The sequence below is a fragment of the Prunus mume genome, linkage group LG2, assembly GCF_029339155.1.
Source record: "Prunus mume cultivar Tortuosa linkage group LG2, ASM2933915v1, whole genome shotgun sequence".
Taxonomy (NCBI): domain Eukaryota; kingdom Viridiplantae; phylum Streptophyta; class Magnoliopsida; order Rosales; family Rosaceae; genus Prunus; species Prunus mume.
This window is the reverse complement of record NC_142699.1, coordinates 24,241,973-24,260,875: the sequence shown is the minus strand read 5'-3', so window position 1 is coordinate 24,260,875 and position 18,903 is coordinate 24,241,973. Positions and strand designations below refer to the sequence as shown.

The 18,903-nt window shown below is 35.5% G+C and overlaps 3 protein-coding genes across 3 annotated transcripts; 2 read left to right on the top strand and 1 right to left on the bottom strand.

The window, feature by feature from the left end:
• Positions 1–768: 768 nt before the first annotated feature.
• Positions 769–2,213, top strand: LOC103322113 (Pollen Ole e 1 allergen and extensin family protein). The gene is made up of 2 exons (XM_008223995.2): positions 769–1,073; positions 1,319–2,213. Exons 1-2 carry the CDS (start codon positions 893–895, stop codon positions 2,059–2,061), a joined length of 924 nt encoding a protein of 307 aa, XP_008222217.1. The 5' UTR covers positions 769–892; the 3' UTR covers positions 2,062–2,213.
• A 1,864-nt stretch (positions 2,214–4,077) lies between these two features.
• LOC103322139 (protein MICRORCHIDIA 7) lies at positions 4,078–10,402 on the bottom strand. Its single transcript, XM_089047458.1, has 19 exons — positions 9,741–10,402; positions 9,512–9,586; positions 9,366–9,400; positions 9,200–9,278; positions 8,922–9,014; positions 8,695–8,779; positions 8,448–8,523; positions 7,885–8,013; positions 7,360–7,458; positions 7,170–7,271; positions 6,880–7,041; positions 6,698–6,793; positions 6,433–6,484; positions 6,217–6,328; positions 5,851–6,139; positions 5,198–5,292; positions 5,005–5,092; positions 4,528–4,650; positions 4,078–4,441 (listed from the first exon to the last, which is right to left on the bottom strand). The coding sequence occupies exons 1-19, from the start codon at positions 10,216–10,218 to the stop codon at positions 4,352–4,354; spliced, it is 2,358 nt and encodes a 785-aa protein (XP_088903584.1). The 5' UTR covers positions 10,219–10,402; the 3' UTR covers positions 4,078–4,351.
• Positions 10,403–17,095: 6,693 nt separating this feature from the next.
• Positions 17,096–18,290, top strand: LOC103322112 (auxin-responsive protein SAUR32-like). Its single transcript, XM_008223994.3, has one exon. It carries the CDS (start codon positions 17,638–17,640, stop codon positions 18,133–18,135), a length of 498 nt encoding a protein of 165 aa, XP_008222216.2. The 5' UTR covers positions 17,096–17,637; the 3' UTR covers positions 18,136–18,290.
• The last annotated feature ends 613 nt before the right edge of the window (positions 18,291–18,903 follow it).

The following is an 18,903-nucleotide window of genomic DNA, read 5'->3' as shown; positions in this document are numbered from 1 at the left end:
GAAGCTACTGCGTTGTTACCAAGATAACATGAAACCGATGTTCTTTACCACCAAAATAAAAACAAAACATAAAACCAAAATTGGAATTTAATAAGAAAATATATGAAAGAGGACACCATGGCAGATAAAAAACGCACACCCGCACAGATTCAGGGACCATTTCAAGATCTAAAATAATATGCACAAAATCTAATTCCAGCGATGATTAAGCCAACGAGAATGCTAAACGTATAACAAGAAGCCACGGTCCATGCATAAGCATTAATCAGCATCTGATTTGCCAAAGAGACGAAACTATGAAACCCAAACAATTTTGAAGCCTTGAGAGTTTGAGAGGCACCATATCATGTGATGTGTGAGCTAAGCCTAGTTATGGAGAGTCGTGCATGACATAAATTTCTTTCAAATTATCAGCCACCTAGTGGCCTTTAACCCCCAAAAGCAAACGGAAGTATGAATGTAAGGAAGGAAGTAGTGTCCAATGCAAAATTGTCACAAAAAAGAGACAAGCCCCGTGCCCCCACAACCAGCAATTGAGTCATTTAAAAACCTTAGGACTTTTCTGCCATCGAGAAAATCATGTAAGCCCTAGTTCAATTTCCACTAGCTGTTAAATCTGCAACAGAATTAAAAGCCCCCCTCTATCCCTCTTACCTGACAATCTGCCAAAAGGGTTCTTCACATGTCTTTGTTTCGTTCTGAATAGATAAAGCATTTCATCTCTATGATTACAGTTGGTCCTAACACCAAATACTCACGGGCACATTATATGCAGACAGAGCTTGAGCCTCCAGCTATATAATATTTGCTTTAGATGCACTGGGTTAAGTACAAACTAATATAGTCCATAGGCAATACATGCTTTTACTGGAAGCTTCCTTCTTCCTCTCCCATGTTTTCTTCCATGGATCATCCAATTATTTTACTTCTTCTTCTAACATATCTTGCTACACAGTCACTTGCTCTTGCAGCTCAATCAAGAACACCAAAAGCCCGGATCACGGTTGTGGGAGCAGTTTATTGTGATACCTGTTCAACCAACACATTCTCCAGAAGCAGCTACTTTCTGCCAGGTAAAATTAATGATCTTCAAGGCCCCAAAACAGAGCATAGTTTCATTCAAAGTTACTAGCTAGCAGTCTTTTAAGTAATTCATTGTTGTAAGAGAGGTTTGTAGCTCAGGTGGTTAAGAGCATTTACTTCTGCACACATGAGGTCCTAGATTCGGTTCTCCCTCCCCCAATATTGCTTGTATATAAAATAATAATAATTAATTGTCTCATATTGGTGTTTTAATTGCTTGTGTTCAACTGATCAGGAGTGGATGTTCTCATAAAATGCAAATTCAGAGGAAACTCACCCAAAACAGCAGAAGATATCAATTTTGAGGTCAACAGAACCACAGATAAGTATGGAGTGTACAAGTTGGAAATACCTGTTGTTGATGGAGTTAACTGCATAGATGGCTTTGCAATGAAGTCCATGTGCCAGGCAAACTTGATAGGAAGCTCATCCTCAGCCTGCAATGTTCCTGGTCTAAAAACAACAGCAGATGAGATATCAGTGAAGTCAAAGCAAGACAATCTGTGTATATACAGCATGAATGCCTTGAGTTTCAGGCCATCTAAGAAGAATGTGAGCTTATGTGGAGATAAGAAAGAGGAATTGGCAAGTTCCTTCAACTCATCCAAGTTCTTTCTCCCTTACTTCCCACCATATGGCTTCTTCCCTCGGCCTCAATTGCCATTCCCTCCACTACCACCGTTGTCATCACTTCCCTTTCCTCCTTTGCCACCTCTACCATCTTTCCCTTTCCCATTCCCACCATCTTTGCCTTTCCCATTCCCACGATTCCCTCCTTTTACTCCATCCCCAAATCCTTTGGCCCCAAACTCTCCACCTGCATTTAACTTAGGCGACCCAAGAACTTGGATACCTTATATCCCTAAAGTCTTTGCTCCTCCTCCACCACCTGCATTTAATCTTAGAGACCCCAGAACTTGGATACCACCATATATTCCTCCATCCCCTCCTGGTAGCCCTCAAAACCAGAAACCATAGTTTTAGTCTCATTATTTGTTTTACTTCACATATCTACAATAATACTATGTTCCATATATTATTGCTTACCATGGTCAAAAAAGCTTATTTGCCATGGTGAAGAAAAGCTTCTGTTTTATGTATGAGATGGAAAACAATTGGATATAACAATATTTTACATAAATCCCCTGCCCTAAAAGGCAGAAACATCTGTTTTATTATGTTAGCTTGTGACTAGTGAGCCTCCCTCCACCACTAGCAAATTAAAGCATCCACAGTGGGGGGTGTATATGGGAGTGTATGTTAAATATACACAGTCAAATCTCCAATGAGGAGATGTAAATGGATGTAAATATACATCACCACTATGGGATGTAAAATAAAATGTATATTTACATATATTTTACATCCTTGCAGGATCCACAGAGAAAGAGAAGAAAATGAAGAAAAGTCAACATAAAAGGTGAGACACATTACACAATTTACACCCCCATTAGGGGTGTAAATTGTAAAGTCACTTTACATCTCATTTACACCTGTGTAAATATGTTTTATTCCAATAGGAGGTATAAATTTGGGGTGTAGCGTGGGTCCCACCTTTTATGTTGACTTTTCTTCATTTTTCTTCTCTTTCTCGGGTGAGTCCGCATGCAATGGATGTAAAAATAGATGTAAATATACATTTTATTTTACATCCCCATGGTGGTAATGTATATTTACATCCATTTACATATCCTCATTGGAGACGATTCAGTGACTCAGTGTATATTTAATATACACCCCCATATACATCTCCTCACTGTGAATGCTCTTAGAATGATTGTTTAAAGGTGATAAGATCATGAGTTTTTATCAAAAATAGCCAAAATTTACCTCATACTTTTATAAATGTCAGTTTTGTAAAAAACTTTCCAAAATAGCCAAATACTCACTTAAATAGACTCAAATGCCCGCAAAACTAAAACCCAAACCCATATAAAAATTAAAACTACTACCATTTAATTATATATATATATATATTTGGACAAATTCCGGAAACATTAGGAAAAGGAAATTGCACTTGTGGCTTTTCTTGGTTGTGCAAAGTTTCTGAGAGAATACTATATAAGTTTTTTTAAAATAAAAATAAAAATTCTTCCATCATGAACATTAAAGAAGCATGATGGATTCCAATGAAAACAAGAAAAGGAACCATGTTGTCCATTAAAGGGATGAACAGATATGGATCCGATACTACAATATTTAAGATGACACTATGCAGTATCATATCATGTATATATGACTCACTTCATAAACAGGTCAAAATGATTATAAGCATATAACGAGATAGTTAAGGATCAAAACCTATATATATATATATATATATGTTGTGGACTGTTAAGATCCCATGAGCACGACCATGCTTGGGCCTACATATGTTTATTTAAAAAAATGGTAGAACGAACAAAGAAGCAAGGGAAACATAAATAAATAAATAAATAAAAATAACGGCACTTAGCGTATAGGAGTTCGACTAGTGCTGCAAATGTTCCTATTGAATTCTAAATTTTTATCTAGTAGAAGTTTTGCATTTTAGATTTATGTGGTTTTAGTTTTGAGGGCATTTGAGTTCATTTAAGTGGATTTTTGGCTATTTTTGAAAGTTTTTTACAAAACTGACATTTATAAAAATAGGAGGTAAATTTTGGCTATTTTTGATAAAAACTCTAAGATCATATTAAAATTAAATTAAGCCGTGAAAGGACAAAACCCAAGTCCAAAAATGTGTCTTCTAATATCCCAAAAAAACAAATAATAATAATTCCTTTTGAATTTCCAGAGTGCGACAATTTCAAAAACTTTGGACGTTGAAATGAATATTATAGATATGATAAAAGCATGGGACTTTGGAAAAACGTTGAAATGAATTTTACAGACATGATAAAAGCATAGCTTTGCTCCTTAAAATTGAGTAGGGGCAAGTGTCAAAACTCCTATTTGTTTTGAGGAGAAGCTCCTCGTTGAATGCTGAAATGAAAAACTTGTACGCGAAGGGAGGAAACAAAGACTAAAACTAAGCTCTGGGTCATAGAAAAGTTGCTGATCATAGTCCTACCATGCCACATGCCATATACAGGGCTTGAGTTCATTCAGTTGTCAGCTTCAACTATTTTTTTCTCCTTTCCAATTCTAAGATTCTAACTGCACAAATCCTGCAATTGTTTCCAGGTAAAGTACACTCTAGCCTTCTATTCATTGGAATTTACTGCTTCTGACTATAAATATATATGTACATGTAAAATTGAGACCGGACGCTCACGCTGCTAGCGTTTCATTCGCTTTCAACTTTGCACTTTAATAGCTTCGTTCCTTCTAGCTTTCTCACCTTCTCAAGCAGCTGATCGATGGTGTTAGACGCATCCTGCAGACAGAATACAATAAATAAATAAAATTATCTCAGAGAATAGACAAGTGAAGGTGCTAAAATGGTTGGCTAGAAATCCTCACTGTTAGACTTTTCCTCAGTCTTTCCTCCTCCTTTTCTCGCTCAGCCTTTTCTGCCACTAATATTTCAATTAAAGCTGATTGCTCTTTCTCCATCTCTTCTGTTTTTTGTTTTTCCTGCTGAAGCTAATTTTGATGACAAGCCAAAAGCATGAGTATCAAAATTCAGTAAGTCATAATATAATCTACAACCAGAAAGCAACATATAACAAATGATGCAGCATGCCCTTCTACTGAATATCAAGTTTCATTTCTTCATAAGTCCTAGTGATCTAAATTTTATTTCAAGGCATCCAATTTGTGCCAATCAATAGTATATCTATAGCTTGTACAAAATATGCAAAGAAATTCAACAAGCCATGCAGTGGAATGATCTTGGTACTGTTTTAACGTTCATCAACAGTATATCATAAATATACAATAAATTAAACGCAAATACAAATTTAAGATAACTATTTAAAGCAACCGTGGTGCACTTACTTCATTTTCAAGTGATTTACACCTAGCTTTCTCAGAACCGAGGTCCTTTAGCAATTTAAGCATTGTCGGACCACCAGTTTCCTTCGATCTGCAAAAAGAAAAGGAAACAGTCAAATGGTCGATTTTGGATATAAAGACTACTGGCACAGGCAAACAACATGGAAGCTTAATTTCATAGAACTGTTGACACCACCTTTTGATGGCTTCATGAGAATCTTTTTTCGACTTAGTTGAACACTCAACATTGCCAGCAGTAGAAACATGCTCCGCTCCTTTTGTAGTGGGTGTCTGTTAATGGGAGAGAATATAAGCAATACAGGTAGAAAAAATAAAAAGACAAAGAAGGAGTATTTGGAAAACAAAAAAATACTGCACAAGTCAGTTGTTTTTTAGGTACAAGCACAAATCAGTTCTTTGATTATTGAGATGGATGGAGTATGGAGTGGCTATTGACTCTTTCTTTGGTACCAAGAAATATAACATCATATACAGATAAACTATGGTTGATAGATAATTAGCAAGACAATTAGGCATATGAGCAGCTTGAGGTAGTGCTTAGCAAAAATCAGTGAACACAACAATCTATTAACTGTCTAATGCTTGACAGTTGATATAGAGTTATTACTACTAAAAGAGAAAACCAGATAGACTTAACCATTTATATAGAGAGCTGTTATTGCCACTCCAAAAAAGTTATCATGCACTTCTCCTTTATAAGAACGTAAGGGAGAAATTGCACATGGAGGAGTATAGGATGACTTTTTTGGAGTGCCAATATATCCACGACATTTATTTTTTCATTTGTGCCCAGCCCACCACAAAGTGAGAAGTAATGGGAAAAAATGCCTTGGAGTGTGAATGCCTAAGCATTTGATGGCCCCTTGCGTCTGAAGCAGGGTCTTGCTGAGGTTCAATAGAAGCATATGATGCCTCATCTTCACTTGAAGCATCCATAGGTGATGATCCTTTTTCAAGTTTCTTACTGGACATTTTCATAACTCCCCCAGTACTAGAACCATGGCAATTCTGCTTTGTGCCTGCGGATTTCTCTTGATTAGATGCTAAAGGTTCTCTTTCTGGAAAATCACTCGAACGTCTTCTTGGAGCATACCCAACAATCTGGCAATTTTTAGACCTAGGAAAAACGGATCACAGTAACTTAAATACATGTAACATCAAGTTACTTAAGTGGCATGAAGGAAAAGAACAAACCAGAAATCTTTCTGCATTGCAACCAATCGTGCCTCAAGTCTTGAAAGAACAATTGTCCGCTCAAAGCCCTGTTTGTCGTGAGCTGGTTCAACAAAATTAGCTTCCAGCACACCTATTACAGAGAGATATGACAGGAGTGGGGTAACATAACTTATCCATATTATGATTAGTCACTGCAACACCAGAAGAAAACACAAGAAATGTTTTACAAAATACCTATAACTCCACGACCATCACTGCCAGCAGCATTCCAAACCCTCCAAAACGGCTGAAAAATAAGATTTTTTTTTTAGTTTAGGAAAAACATGACAAGAAGGTGGAATATACTGGTAATATTACAAGAACGAAGTCCTTCCTGTGCATTCTACCAAAACCAACGATGATATGGGACAAATTGAAGGCTTTATTATGCTACAAATTGATAATATCTCGACCATGGAATAAATGCTACAAATTGATAAAGAAGACACAGACAGCAAACCTTAATCAGTCGATTTTTATGATAAACATTGAACCCTTGGACATCAATATGAAATCGCGCATCCTTTACAAAACCAAGAGTGACATTGGCAATCATCTGTAAAAATAAGAAAAATCAGCATATTTGTAAACTTGAAAACAGAAAATAATGCTAATTCCAAAACTAAGTTTCGAAAGCATTACATTCACATCTTTTGGGATTCCCTCCGGAAGATGCAGAGGTCTGTATGTTACCTCCTTAGTTAACATCATGTCATTCACTATATTATGATGTTCAACATCTTTCCCACGGAGAATAATTCTGAAGTTATATGGAAGCTTGAGATAGAGAATTGATGCATAACTCTGGCAAAAATGAAAAAGATGGTATGGTTACTGATGTAAGACCATATGTTAAAATCTCTTCAAGAATTGCAGTTCTATCACAATGAATGCCAACATTCATTCATGTTGAATGATCTCTTCAAACATACCCGTAACGAATGTCTATACGTTAAGAAGTGTCTAGAGTTGGGATATTGTTTTGCCATATGAATCTTCTTCTCATCCCTATTGACTCCTCTAATTTGAATGTCCTGTCATTTCAAACATGAAAGATAAGAACCCAAATCTGACAGTGCAGGTACCCTTTAAGTTTATATGAATTCAGAGTCAAAATCTCACATGGGGATCAGTATCGAAATCAAGTTCCAGTTGTCCTTCATCATCTTCCCAAAGGTTGTAGATTACGATACGCGTACCATGCTCTTTAAAGAGCATAAACTACAGAGCACAACAAAGAAAGAGATAAATAACACTTTTTTCTTTGGTCACATGAAGCATAGCTATGAAATGACAATGTGGTTTATCAAAACAAGAAATATAGGCTATTTTATGGCCCAGTTGAAAGTGAAAGGAACAATACTAGTGACAGTTGTGCAAAAGATTTGGTGTTTCAAGAAAAAGCTTGAAGAACTAGAACTATGATAAGAAATTAGAATAAATAAAGGATTACAGATCAAACCATACGAGTAAAATATACTACATCAACAGAAGCAACAGAACACTAAACTGGATCTCTCTCTCTCTCTCTCTCTCTCTCTCATAGTAAGATTATGCCACAAATATGAAAAAGCAAAAAAAGGAATTGGACCAGATGAGAAATGCAATGTTCAAAAATATAATTTGAAAATAAGAAGTAAGACTCACCTGCTGAAGAAGAACTTCTTCACTTAAATATGGAGACCACTGCACTATGGTCGCTAGGTTTCTCTCCCAATCATCTAGAGAACCCCGCACCATCCTGTTCCATCCTTGACCTCTTTTCTTGTAGTCAACCTTACCGTAAAATTGAATCATAGTTAAGAGAATAATTCAAAGGAATTCATGCAAAATAAATGTTTTGTGGTGGCAACTGATCAATTTACATAACTTCTCCAATTTTCCTAGTGATAAGCTTCTCCTCTAAAATATTCATCCTCAATTAACTACAACGTCTTTTGTTAATCTTCTTCTGAAAAAACATCACAGCTTATGCTAACAATCAAATCCTTGAGTTCACAACACTCAAACAAACGAGAAAATAGTTTAGGATATGTAAAGAGTTTGAGTCTTTTAATAATAATCTGTAAGAACTTTAAAGCTACTTTTAGTTTGATTTCTTTTGATTTAAGTAACAAAAATACAAGTACAATACATAAGTCAAGAATGGTTGAAATTGTTGTTGCCATTATTTACCAAAAAAAACAAAAAATAAGAACAACTGTTCTTACCATGGGAACCACAATATCTTCCTTTCCAGTATCCCTCAAAAATGAATAGGATAGCATTCCAATGGTCTGTGTCGGGCTAAGAGAAAAGAAGACAAGTCAGTTAAATTTCATTTAGACAATCAAACAAATGTGAAGCGGCAGACAAACGTAAAACGGGAAGTAACAAAAGTCTCATGCAAAACTTTAAGACCAAAAACAATCATAAAAATTTAAGCCAGATTTTAATTTAGACTGATGAAAACCAAACCTTCCCCCATCAATCCCCCGACAACGAGAAAACACTATAACATCTGCTCCAAGCCTCATAGTACTCGTCTTGAACCCATTGCCATCTAAAAGAAAAAGAGAAATTGAAATCATTAAAACAATGAGACTGTGATAATTGAAACAATCTTCCTTTATAATATTTGTTCACTACCCCTTTACATATAAATTTTCAAATTATAGTCTCATGTAAGTTATGCTGCAGCTCACATTGACCAATAGTATTTGCCATTTTGCTTTTTGCGGAATACCCAAGAGACATGCATTGTCGCATTTTATCAGGAGCCATTCCACCACCATTATCTGTAGTCAAAGGGTTAAATAAAAACAAAGCATTAGCATTTGTATAAGAGAGTTGGGGTCATGTTCTAAGTAAAAGCAAAAGAATTTGGGAATGGTAAAATTCAACTGTGAAATCAAAAAACAGCACAGATGGGACTGCGTCTAGTTCATCAGGAAAGAATGACAAAACATATGGAGTAATGTACCTTCAACCATCAACATCTCACTGCCATCTTTCTTATTTCTCAGCATGTCAATATGAACATAACTGGCTCCATAGCAAATCTGACCCAAAAAAAAAAAAATTAGGATTGAAAAACAAATCAATATTCCTTCAATTTTCTGAAAGCAAGATAAAAGATGTTCAATTACCTCGTCCAAAGCATTGTCTAGAAGCTCTGCAAAAGCTGCAAACAGAGTATCACAGTCAGTCGAATTCTTTCTATTCATTTAAAAGCAAAATCAATAAAGAACCAATAAGTATAAATTCAACTTTCACAACTTTAGTGATAATGTACCTCCCAGAGCCCACTTATGACTGGTGGCATTTGAATGGAGAAACTTGGGATGAACCCTGACATGGTCCATTCCAACTGCAAAAGCCAAAAGTACAAAAAGAAGATTAACATCAAAAGCACAAAGCCAAAAGCCTAAAACAGTCAAACAAAGACATGCAAAAACTTGCAGAGCAGAAAACAAACAATCAAACACTTGGAAAACAAAACAACGAGTGCAGCACTTTTGTACCAGAAGAGAACCCAGAATTGGCAATGCCTTCACTGCCACCCTCATAATCCCCTGCTTTCCAAAACTGCTTGCAACTCCGTAAAACCGGACCCACTTGGTTATCATTATTATTATTACTATTTACACCAACACTCTTCGCAACGTTCTCTGCCGAAACCTGAGCCAGAGGCACCGCCTTGGCAATTTCCAAAGGCGTAAGAGGATGCAGAAACCCTAGAGGGAACGTGAAACCCGCGTTTCCATTACTTTTCACCTTCTTCGTTGCCGGAGCTCCTTCGCCTCCTGCCAAATCACGATTTTTCTTCAACTTGCTCGCTACGGAAGCCAATAAGGAACTGCTGTCTAGGTCTTCAACGTCCGAAGAGTTAACGGAACTAGCGCTACTACTATCGCTGCTTAGGTAAATAGGCGAAGGATTGGGAATTTGATTGGTTTTCTCCGTGATTTCTTGCTTGACGGATACGGTAGCTGCGGCCATGGTTTGAAGGGCAATGTGAGAGATTTACAGCGACTGAGAATTATGGTTTTGGGTGGTTTAGGGTTTTTTTGGGGGGCTAAAGAATGGGAGAGAATTTTAAGGATTTTGAAATCGAAGGGATAAATAGAACGACAGAGAGAAAGAGAGAGAGAGAGAAGAAGAAGATGAAGCGATATATTCTGGCTCGCAGACGTTTGTGCGGCGAAGTGGCGCGACTCTGTTACATTAAATAGAGTAGGAATAGGAAGTATATAGCCTCTAAAGAACTAGTTTTGCACGTGAGAAGCACGTGGATATTATTTTTGTATGCACAGCACATCGTGTTCGTGTACGGCGGTTACTCGCTCAATTGGCACTCCAGGTTTTTTTCTCTTATTTTTATATAAAAAAATGTAGTCCAAGATTTTCAAAACGGCATTTGATTTGTGAGGAAATTTGTATTTTAAGGGGGCACGAGAACTTCTGCATAGTGTCAATAACAATTTTCTTTCGAAATTGTAATTTTGTTCATATTTTAAATTGTATTTAAATGTTTTTTTTCCTTCTTCTATATATATAAAGCAAAAGACAGAGAATTGTAAACCATTTAAAATACTAAAAAATACCCTTGTTTATATTTAAAATCAGTTCTTATAGCCTTTTTTATAAATAAAAAATAAAAAAAAAGGAAATAGTTATAACTTGATAAGGGTAATGGAAGTTACAACATGCAGTAAAAAAAAAAAAGGGTGTGAGAGAATACGGATAGATAAAGAGTAACTTTGTTTGTATCGTTCGGTCGTTTCTTCTTTTTTATTTTTATTTTTTATATATCTCTTATTCCGAGACATATGACCTTCCAATTTATTAAGTTTTTGTTGTAACTTCATAAGAGGCATCCGGTCTTCAAATCTACTTAACTTTGGTTGTATCATTTTACTTTTGTCGTTTTTCATGTGTTTATGTAAGGAAACTAGCACTCCAAAATAGTTAGCATATACACTTTGTTCGTGAGTACTTATTTAGTTACGATTTTGGTTCCTTACTAATTTATTAGTCCTATTGTAATTGAGATTTATTTCCTATTGTATTTATGGTTAACACATCTTTGTACTTCTTTATAAATACCTTCATATTTGAGAAGAATAAAATATGAAATATTTGAAATATCTTAATACATGTGGGAATACATATTTTCGGCAACCAATAAGGAGGTGACACGTGAAAAAAAGGAATATTCCTTAGGTCAACTAATTACCCTAATTAAATCATAATTAATTACAAAATTATCTTTGATTTAGGATAGGAATATCTCCTTAAATCAAGGATTTGATTTCCAAAAAATCTTTTTGATTTATCCTATCACCTATTTTTGTGTAAGAATTATCCTAATTAAATAAAGAATTATTCTTCAAACTTTAACCAAGCAAGGAGTCTATAAATAAATGGTTGCGCAACACATAAGAGGTAATTCTAAAAACCCTGGCAAAATTCTTCTCTCTCTCTCTCTCTCATGCCACTCTCTCTCCTCTTTCTCCTACATGGCCAAGCGCCACCCCTCACACATAGCGAAGGCCACCCGACTCTCCCCGTGAGAGAAAACTCCGACATTTCCTTTATTTTCATATCTTCCTAAAGATCCTCCAACTAACTTAGGTATGGAAGGGCCTTTGACCAACACCCCTTGGGTGTGGTCCATTGACTCCAATCTATTTTACAGAAACCGATGAACAAGAAAGAGAAGGAAGCTATGAAAGAATCTCTCGCGAATATTCTCTCATGTGAATATTTGCTCAAACAATACATATAAAAAATTAACATATCTTTGTCCTATCAACTTAAAATATAACACATCAAAAAATTTATGTTCTAAATTGATGTTATCCTTGTTATCTCACTATCTCTTTGTCTCCCTCCTCCCTCACTTCGACTATCCCAATTCTCACTTTCCAGGATTATACTACTCAACACTCATTTAAAACCCAATTCCCACAAACTAACACTTGTCCCTTTTTTATATTCTCAAAGGTTTATTTTGCACTTCAATTATTCTTAACAAGAGAGACACGTGTCTGATTTTGGCTGAGCGACATTAGTAGGTAAGGAGGAGTTCCTCCTTATGGGCAAGGGGGGAAGCATTATCCACTTTGTAAAGTATGTTTGTGTTGTGATTAAAAAAAAGGTTTTTATCACAAACGATCCCTTGATTTTTTAAAAGTTCTTATTTTAGTCATTAAACTCTCAAATAAATCAATACGATCATTCATCTTTTAGTCCACAAATCAATTTGGTCCATGTTATTGCATTCTCACAAAAGATTCGTTGAATATTGTCACATATCGTGATAATTCTCACAAGACGCACAAGAGTCACCTCTAAGTAAACCACCACCCCAAAAGATCCAAAGCTAAGGCCTCCGAAGCTTGATGGGGAAGAGAGCGCACCCACACGTAATAATCCTCAAATTGATGACCTAGTCTTGCAAGAGGATAAGCTACGAAATTCCTTTAACGCAAAATGTGATGAAAGCTTAGGTGTTGAAACTGATCTTGCACAAAGGAAATGTTCTGGCAATCTCGTTCCACCCTGGCAAACTTGAATCCAACACGTGGGTCAAGTCCAATAAACCCATTCATGAAGCACCAAAGCAAGAATGAATATGTGGATGAGGTTTAATTAATCGTCATATATCTAACTCAACATAAGTCGTCACTTTCTTAATCGTCATTTCGTCTATTAATTATATATAATTATTAAATTGTCACTTCAACTTTTTCTATAGACAATTTGGCAAATTCAGTTTTCAGACCGACAAATATATTATATATACAAAATTAAGCTTTCAGTGATGTAGGGTAGAAGGATTTTCCACTTATTTTGTCGCTGGTGGAGATTTCAACTTCCACTTGAATAGTTGGCGTTGAAATTGCAGCTACTGTAAGTTAATTTAATGGCGTAATGATATGAAACTCTCCAGTCGAGCTAATCTTTAGTGCCTCTATGTACTGTGTCACATTATATCTATAAGGGATACATTCTTATAGTTTCTTAGATGTAAATAAAATTCTATTTATTTTCTTAAAGAGAAAGATTGATGTTTAAATATATGAGGTATGTTCCGCCCTTGCATATTTAAGGACTCCGAATCTCTGCATTTAGAGAGTATGCATTTATCCTTATTTCATAAAATCTCAAGGATTCAAATCATCTAACGATTTAAAAAAAGCCAAATCAGCTAAATATGTTTTTTTGCTTTATTAACGATAACGACATTCGTTACTCCTTGTTTTCTCCTCATAACCAACTTCATCGTCCCTCTCAATCTTTTTCCTTTCTTTTTCTAATGAATAATCAGAAATTCCCAACTTAATCATGAGAAACACCAACCCATTTCAAATTACCAAGCCTGCTTCTCAACCGACTCTGTAATTTACATAAATAGAAAGCCACTTCCGCAATACCAATCTTATAATAATCCTCCTAATCTCAAATTGGAAGATCTGCTAAGGGATAGGGTGAGGGGATCTACCATCATACAAAAAAAGAAGATATGAGTGAAATTAAAAATAAATAAATAAATTCAATTTTATAATGAAATGAAATTGGGGATATGGAGGAGGATGGAAGTATTGGGCAGTTGCCATGGAAGCTGATGACAAGCAATCATGAGGAGGATGAACATGAATAGAAATTAGATGTGGCTCGAAAGGAGGAAATCTGGTAAGTGCTGGAAGATGGATGCGTAGTCCTTAATGGAGTTATAGTCATGATGAGGATTATGGATACTGGGGTTGAGAGACGGAGGGATTGTTACCGTCAATTTTCAAAGAAAATTACAAATCTATCTTGTAGCTGATGTGGCTTGCTTTAAGTTGTTAGATGATTTGAATGTTTGAGATTTATGAAATGCGGATAAATGTATATTCTCTATGCATAGGATCGGGATCCAATATCTAACTACTGTTAAATTCAGAGAGACGGGCCTACGGCCCACTACTAACAACACAAATATTGTCCCCAACTTAATCACCTACAAAGCCTAGTAGGTGTGGGGTTTTATCACAAAAAGTCTCGATATTATTAGTAGTAGAACCATTCATTATATTTTGTATTTTATTTAGTCAAGTTTCCGACGTGGGACTCATATTCTTCAACATGCCCCCTCACGTGGGACCACCATATAGTGGATCACACATGAAGCTAAATCCACATCGGAGTCAATCATTCAAACCCAACACGTGAGCACCACGTATTGGGTAAATAGTAGGGGTAAACATTCAGGCCAAACATGTGAACACCACGTATTAGGTAAAGGTAGATGCCCAATTCAGGACTCAGTCAATCAACCAGCTCTGATATGATGTCAAAAATAATTATGGTTTAAACTGATATATTTATTCTTCTCTCAAGGAGAAATATATATATATATATATATATATATATATATATATACACTACATACAAAGTGGGTAGAAATAGGAAATATGTACAAAATCTCCTAATTCTACTCAAATTAGATAATTATAATAAAATATAAATTCTATTCCTAATAGGAACGTTGACTCACGCCAACAACTACATGTTAGCCAAATATATTTATGTTTCCACAAATTAATACATCATATATAAAAAGGAATAAAATGATTAGTGATTCAACAACATCCATATAATGTCACAAGAAATTCATTAAAAATGAATAAAATTACACAGTTATGTGAGGGATAAGTAAGCAGCAGCCAACCAACATTTTAATCATCAGTACTATGCCACAAACAAGTACGATTATATTAGGAAATTTGAGATTTAATTTATAAAAGAGTGCTACTAAACGAACCATAAAATTAATTGAATACACCATATTACCAAACTATTTATTGAATTACTAATTTACCCTAATATAAAATTATCAAAAAGAATATATTTAATTGTGAAATAAATGTAATTTTAGTAAGTACACTCTACTCACCACCTTCAACCATAATCAAAGAAATGTTTTCACATATTGATTCCAGTATGCAACTAATAAAAGAAAAAAAAACCAAAAATAAAAGAAACCCCACCACCTTGGCTTCATTTATACTCAACTTCAAGAGAGGGCAACATTCATCTTTCATGAGAACACACCCAGGGAAGTCAAAGAGCACGATGACATGATTTTGGCTTATATAAGTATGAAAGCTCTTTGATTGATCGAGATGGAAATGACATTGTCTTGGATTTAGTTGACATGATGAATAAAAGCATATAAGTGCTAAGCCCACTTGATGTACGATGGTCAAGATGATAATCTGGGGGTACGGCAAGGGGTTGTGTACCTTGATAAATTTTTGAGGCCTTGGGTCTGGGGCTGGGTACAAAGGGATGTGTGGGAGGGAGGGTGTAGAACTTGGAGATGAGTGGTGGTGGAGGAAGGAATGGGCGGGCCGTGGGTGGGGGTTGGGTGTGGAGGCGGTTGTGGGAGGAGAGGGAGAGTGGGAGACTAGGTAGGTTTTTTAATATTTTAGTTTTATGAATAAATGTTTTCAATTATTTTATTGGTATAGGGTATGGATATTTTTGGTAGTTAAATATGGTGTACTTAGTTAATTTTATATTTTAATTTAAATATTATGGTATACTCAGTTAATTTTAGGGTTCGTTTAGCAACACTTTTTAAAAAATTATAAAGCAAGTATATATATATATATTCATATCTATATATAAAGTAAAAAGTAAAGAATGGTAAAACAGTCAAAATATTAGAGAATATCCTTTGTTAATACAAACATTAAGAATTAAAATTATTAATTATATAAAGATAATATGATAAATTCACACTTTTTCATATTGAAAAATAATTAAAATAAAAAACAAAATCAAATAATGAATCCTATTTTTATAAAACACAACTACCCATTATCTTTTTATACTCTAAAATAAAACAAAAAAAATTTAAAAAATCAACTGACACGCGTATGAGCCTTATTATGTTGAAATAAAATTTACAAGAATATATATAAAAAGAAAAAGGCAAATACGCGTGAAAGCCAAGGTACGTACTCTTTATTGGCCACTTGATCAGTTGGTGGCCTGTAGTGTGGGCTTGTTTTGTGTACTTATTTTTCACGTGACATATAGAACCGGGTTAGGTTCATCGAATAATAGAGGTTTTTCTGATCCGATCAGCCCTCGTATATATCTGCACTAACTAAAATGCTAATAACTGTCAACAAATCCATAATGAGTAGTGTATTAATTCATGTACCAAGCGAATGGCCTTCTGCCATATACGAACACTGAATAGGTCAATTCAATTACAATTATGAAAATAGAAAAGTCGACAATTAAATAAATTCTTACTGCTGGTAATGGTGTAAACTGCAACTTGTTCACCCCTGATGTGTTCGTATAGTACCACTCAATAATGTAATTTATTTTTTATAAATTACTCATTTTATATATTTCGGATATATTGATGTTCAGTCCCCTTCCATTGAGGGATTCCTAAATACTTTTAGGAAAAAGCTTGATTCCTCCTTACAACCAATGTTGTTTTTACACATATCAAATTATTTTAATATCATTTTATATAAGGTCTCCTAGATTTTTTTTTTTTCAACAATCCAAACCGTTTATTTTTTCTAATTAATTGGTCAAATAATTTCGGATTCAAGTAATTTTTTGTAGAGATAATCTTTGAATGAATATCTATAAAATAAATAGTTCGAATTAATAAAATACAATGCGGAGTAGATGCTACAAAAGTCTCCTTAAACTAATGTTCTCTGTATTAATGTCATTACATCGAACAAAATTAAAGAATTATTTAACATAGAGAAAAATAGGCCCTGTGTGGCGTTGACAAGGGGGAATATTTAAGAATAAACTATGATACATGTGGGCTTTATATGCCGCCTCTCCATGCTGAGATTGCCCCATCAAAGACGCAAAGCTTATCTCGTGAAGCTTTTCTCTGCTTCCTTCCTCTTCCCCTTTATATCCTCCCTTTAATTTCCCTACCCTTTTGGCATTCTTCAATACACTACCTCTTTCTAATGCCCACCTTAACCACCAATACAACCTGATCAAATCCTTGTGATTCTTTTGGGGCGGGCTTCATCCATATTTTTCCTTATTTTGGGGGCTAGGCAGTCCCTCTTTTGCATGATCCATTTGTTTTTGTTCATTGAGAAAGTATGAGTAACACAATGATCCCAAGAGTGAAGGTCATGGTTTATTTGGTCTACGACCGGGGTTGAACTGGATCCGACCTGTTCACAACTTTTTTGTGTGCCCTTTATTATTTTGTTCATAATACAATTAAGTAGTAGAATCAGATTTCTCCTTGCAATTAAATTCATGGAAGAGGGTGGTGTTGTGTGTGGTTTTTAAACCCAACATCCATATTCCATATATATCTTCTCTTTCTGTATTCATTGTAATTTCCAGTCATCTTTGGATATGATGAAGGAAAAGGGTAAGAAGGGCTTGATAGTCAAAACCTGGGAGCGATGCAAATCAATAGGCCGTGGCCGCAACATGACTACTACTACTGCTACTGCTATGGTGCCTGCTCTGACAATCAAGAGCAGGTCCTGCCCACATATCAACCTCGGGGTCCCCGAAAGGGAAGAGAAGCGCACCAGCAGGCGCCAAGTGGCTCCCGAGGGCTGCTTCTCCGTCTACGTGGGACCCCAAAAGCAAAGGTTCGTGGTGAAAACCGAATATGCAAACCATCCTCTCTTCAAGATGCTACTTGAAGAAGCTGAGTCGGAATTCGGGTACGACAGCCAAGGTCCTCTTGTGCTGCCTTGTAACGTTGAAGTGTTCTACAAGGTGCTGATGGAAATGGACGATTGTGGTAACCCGAAGGTTCCTCAAGGGTGTGGCTTGGCAAAGCGTTATGGCTCTTACCATCTTCTTAGCCCGTCTCGGATGGTTGTTATAAATCAGTTCTGATTATAATGTGTATTAATTTACAAAGACTTGGTGTAGCTTGCTTGGGTTGTATGTATTTGCGTTTGAAATAATAAATTTTGTGGGATTTAAGTTTTCTTCAGTCTGTCAAGAACCTTGTTGTAACATAGCGGTTGGTATAAATTTTTGTTTTTGTATTTTGAGCTTTTAGATTCCATCTCAATCATCATGCTGCTTGCAATATGAAGCATAAATAATTATCATATGCAAATTAGGGGTAATTAAGAAATTGAGGAGACTCTGTATATAATAGCTAGATATAGGTTTCTTGATAATGTTACAAATAATAGAGATTAGGAGGAAGTCGGTAGCAACTTGGAAAAAAGGGGCTAATAGATGCTGAAAGTAATTATGTCATCTTCTTGTATGATATGATTTGATGAAAAGGGGAAAGATAAGATCACGAATATTTTAGGGACCAAGCTATACCTGGGATATGAAGAGGGCTGAACCCTACGTTAATTGACCCCTCGCTACAGTCCAAATGATTCATTACAACTTAATATTATCAAGACACAGACTGTTTTTGTAATTTGATTAGCCACCTTAAGGTCGGTAATAGTAATACATAGGCGGCCTGGCTGATAGTTATATTTTATTATCTTTCTTTTGCTAAGCTCAGCAGTTTATGAAGGAACCAGGTAAATGAAGTTCTGGTGTGGGTCGGAGAGAAACTTTGGGGGTTGGCGGTGGGATCAGCCGCCACTTGTTATGTTCAAGAGGAGAATTTGTTTAGTGTAACAGACATGT

Coding starts and splice junctions, on each gene's coding strand:
- LOC103322113 (XM_008223995.2), top strand. CDS start 893: ATGTTTTCTTCCATGGATCATCCAATTATTTTACTTCTTCTTCTAACA. Junction 1,074..1,318: donor AAGCAGCTACTTTCTGCCAG/GTAAAATTAATG, acceptor TCAACTGATCAG/GAGTGGATGTTCTCATAAAA.
- LOC103322139 (XM_089047458.1), bottom strand. CDS start 10,218: ATGGCCGCAGCTACCGTATCCGTCAAGCAAGAAATCACGGAGAAAACC. Junction 9,279..9,365: donor TAGACAATGCTTTGGACGAG/GTAATTGAACAT, acceptor TTTTTGGGTCAG/ATTTGCTATGGAGCCAGTTA. Junction 5,093..5,197: donor TCTCATGAAGCCATCAAAAG/GTGGTGTCAACA, acceptor TTCTTTTTGCAG/ATCGAAGGAAACTGGTGGTC.
- LOC103322112 (XM_008223994.3), top strand. CDS start 17,638: ATGATGAAGGAAAAGGGTAAGAAGGGCTTGATAGTCAAAACCTGGGAG.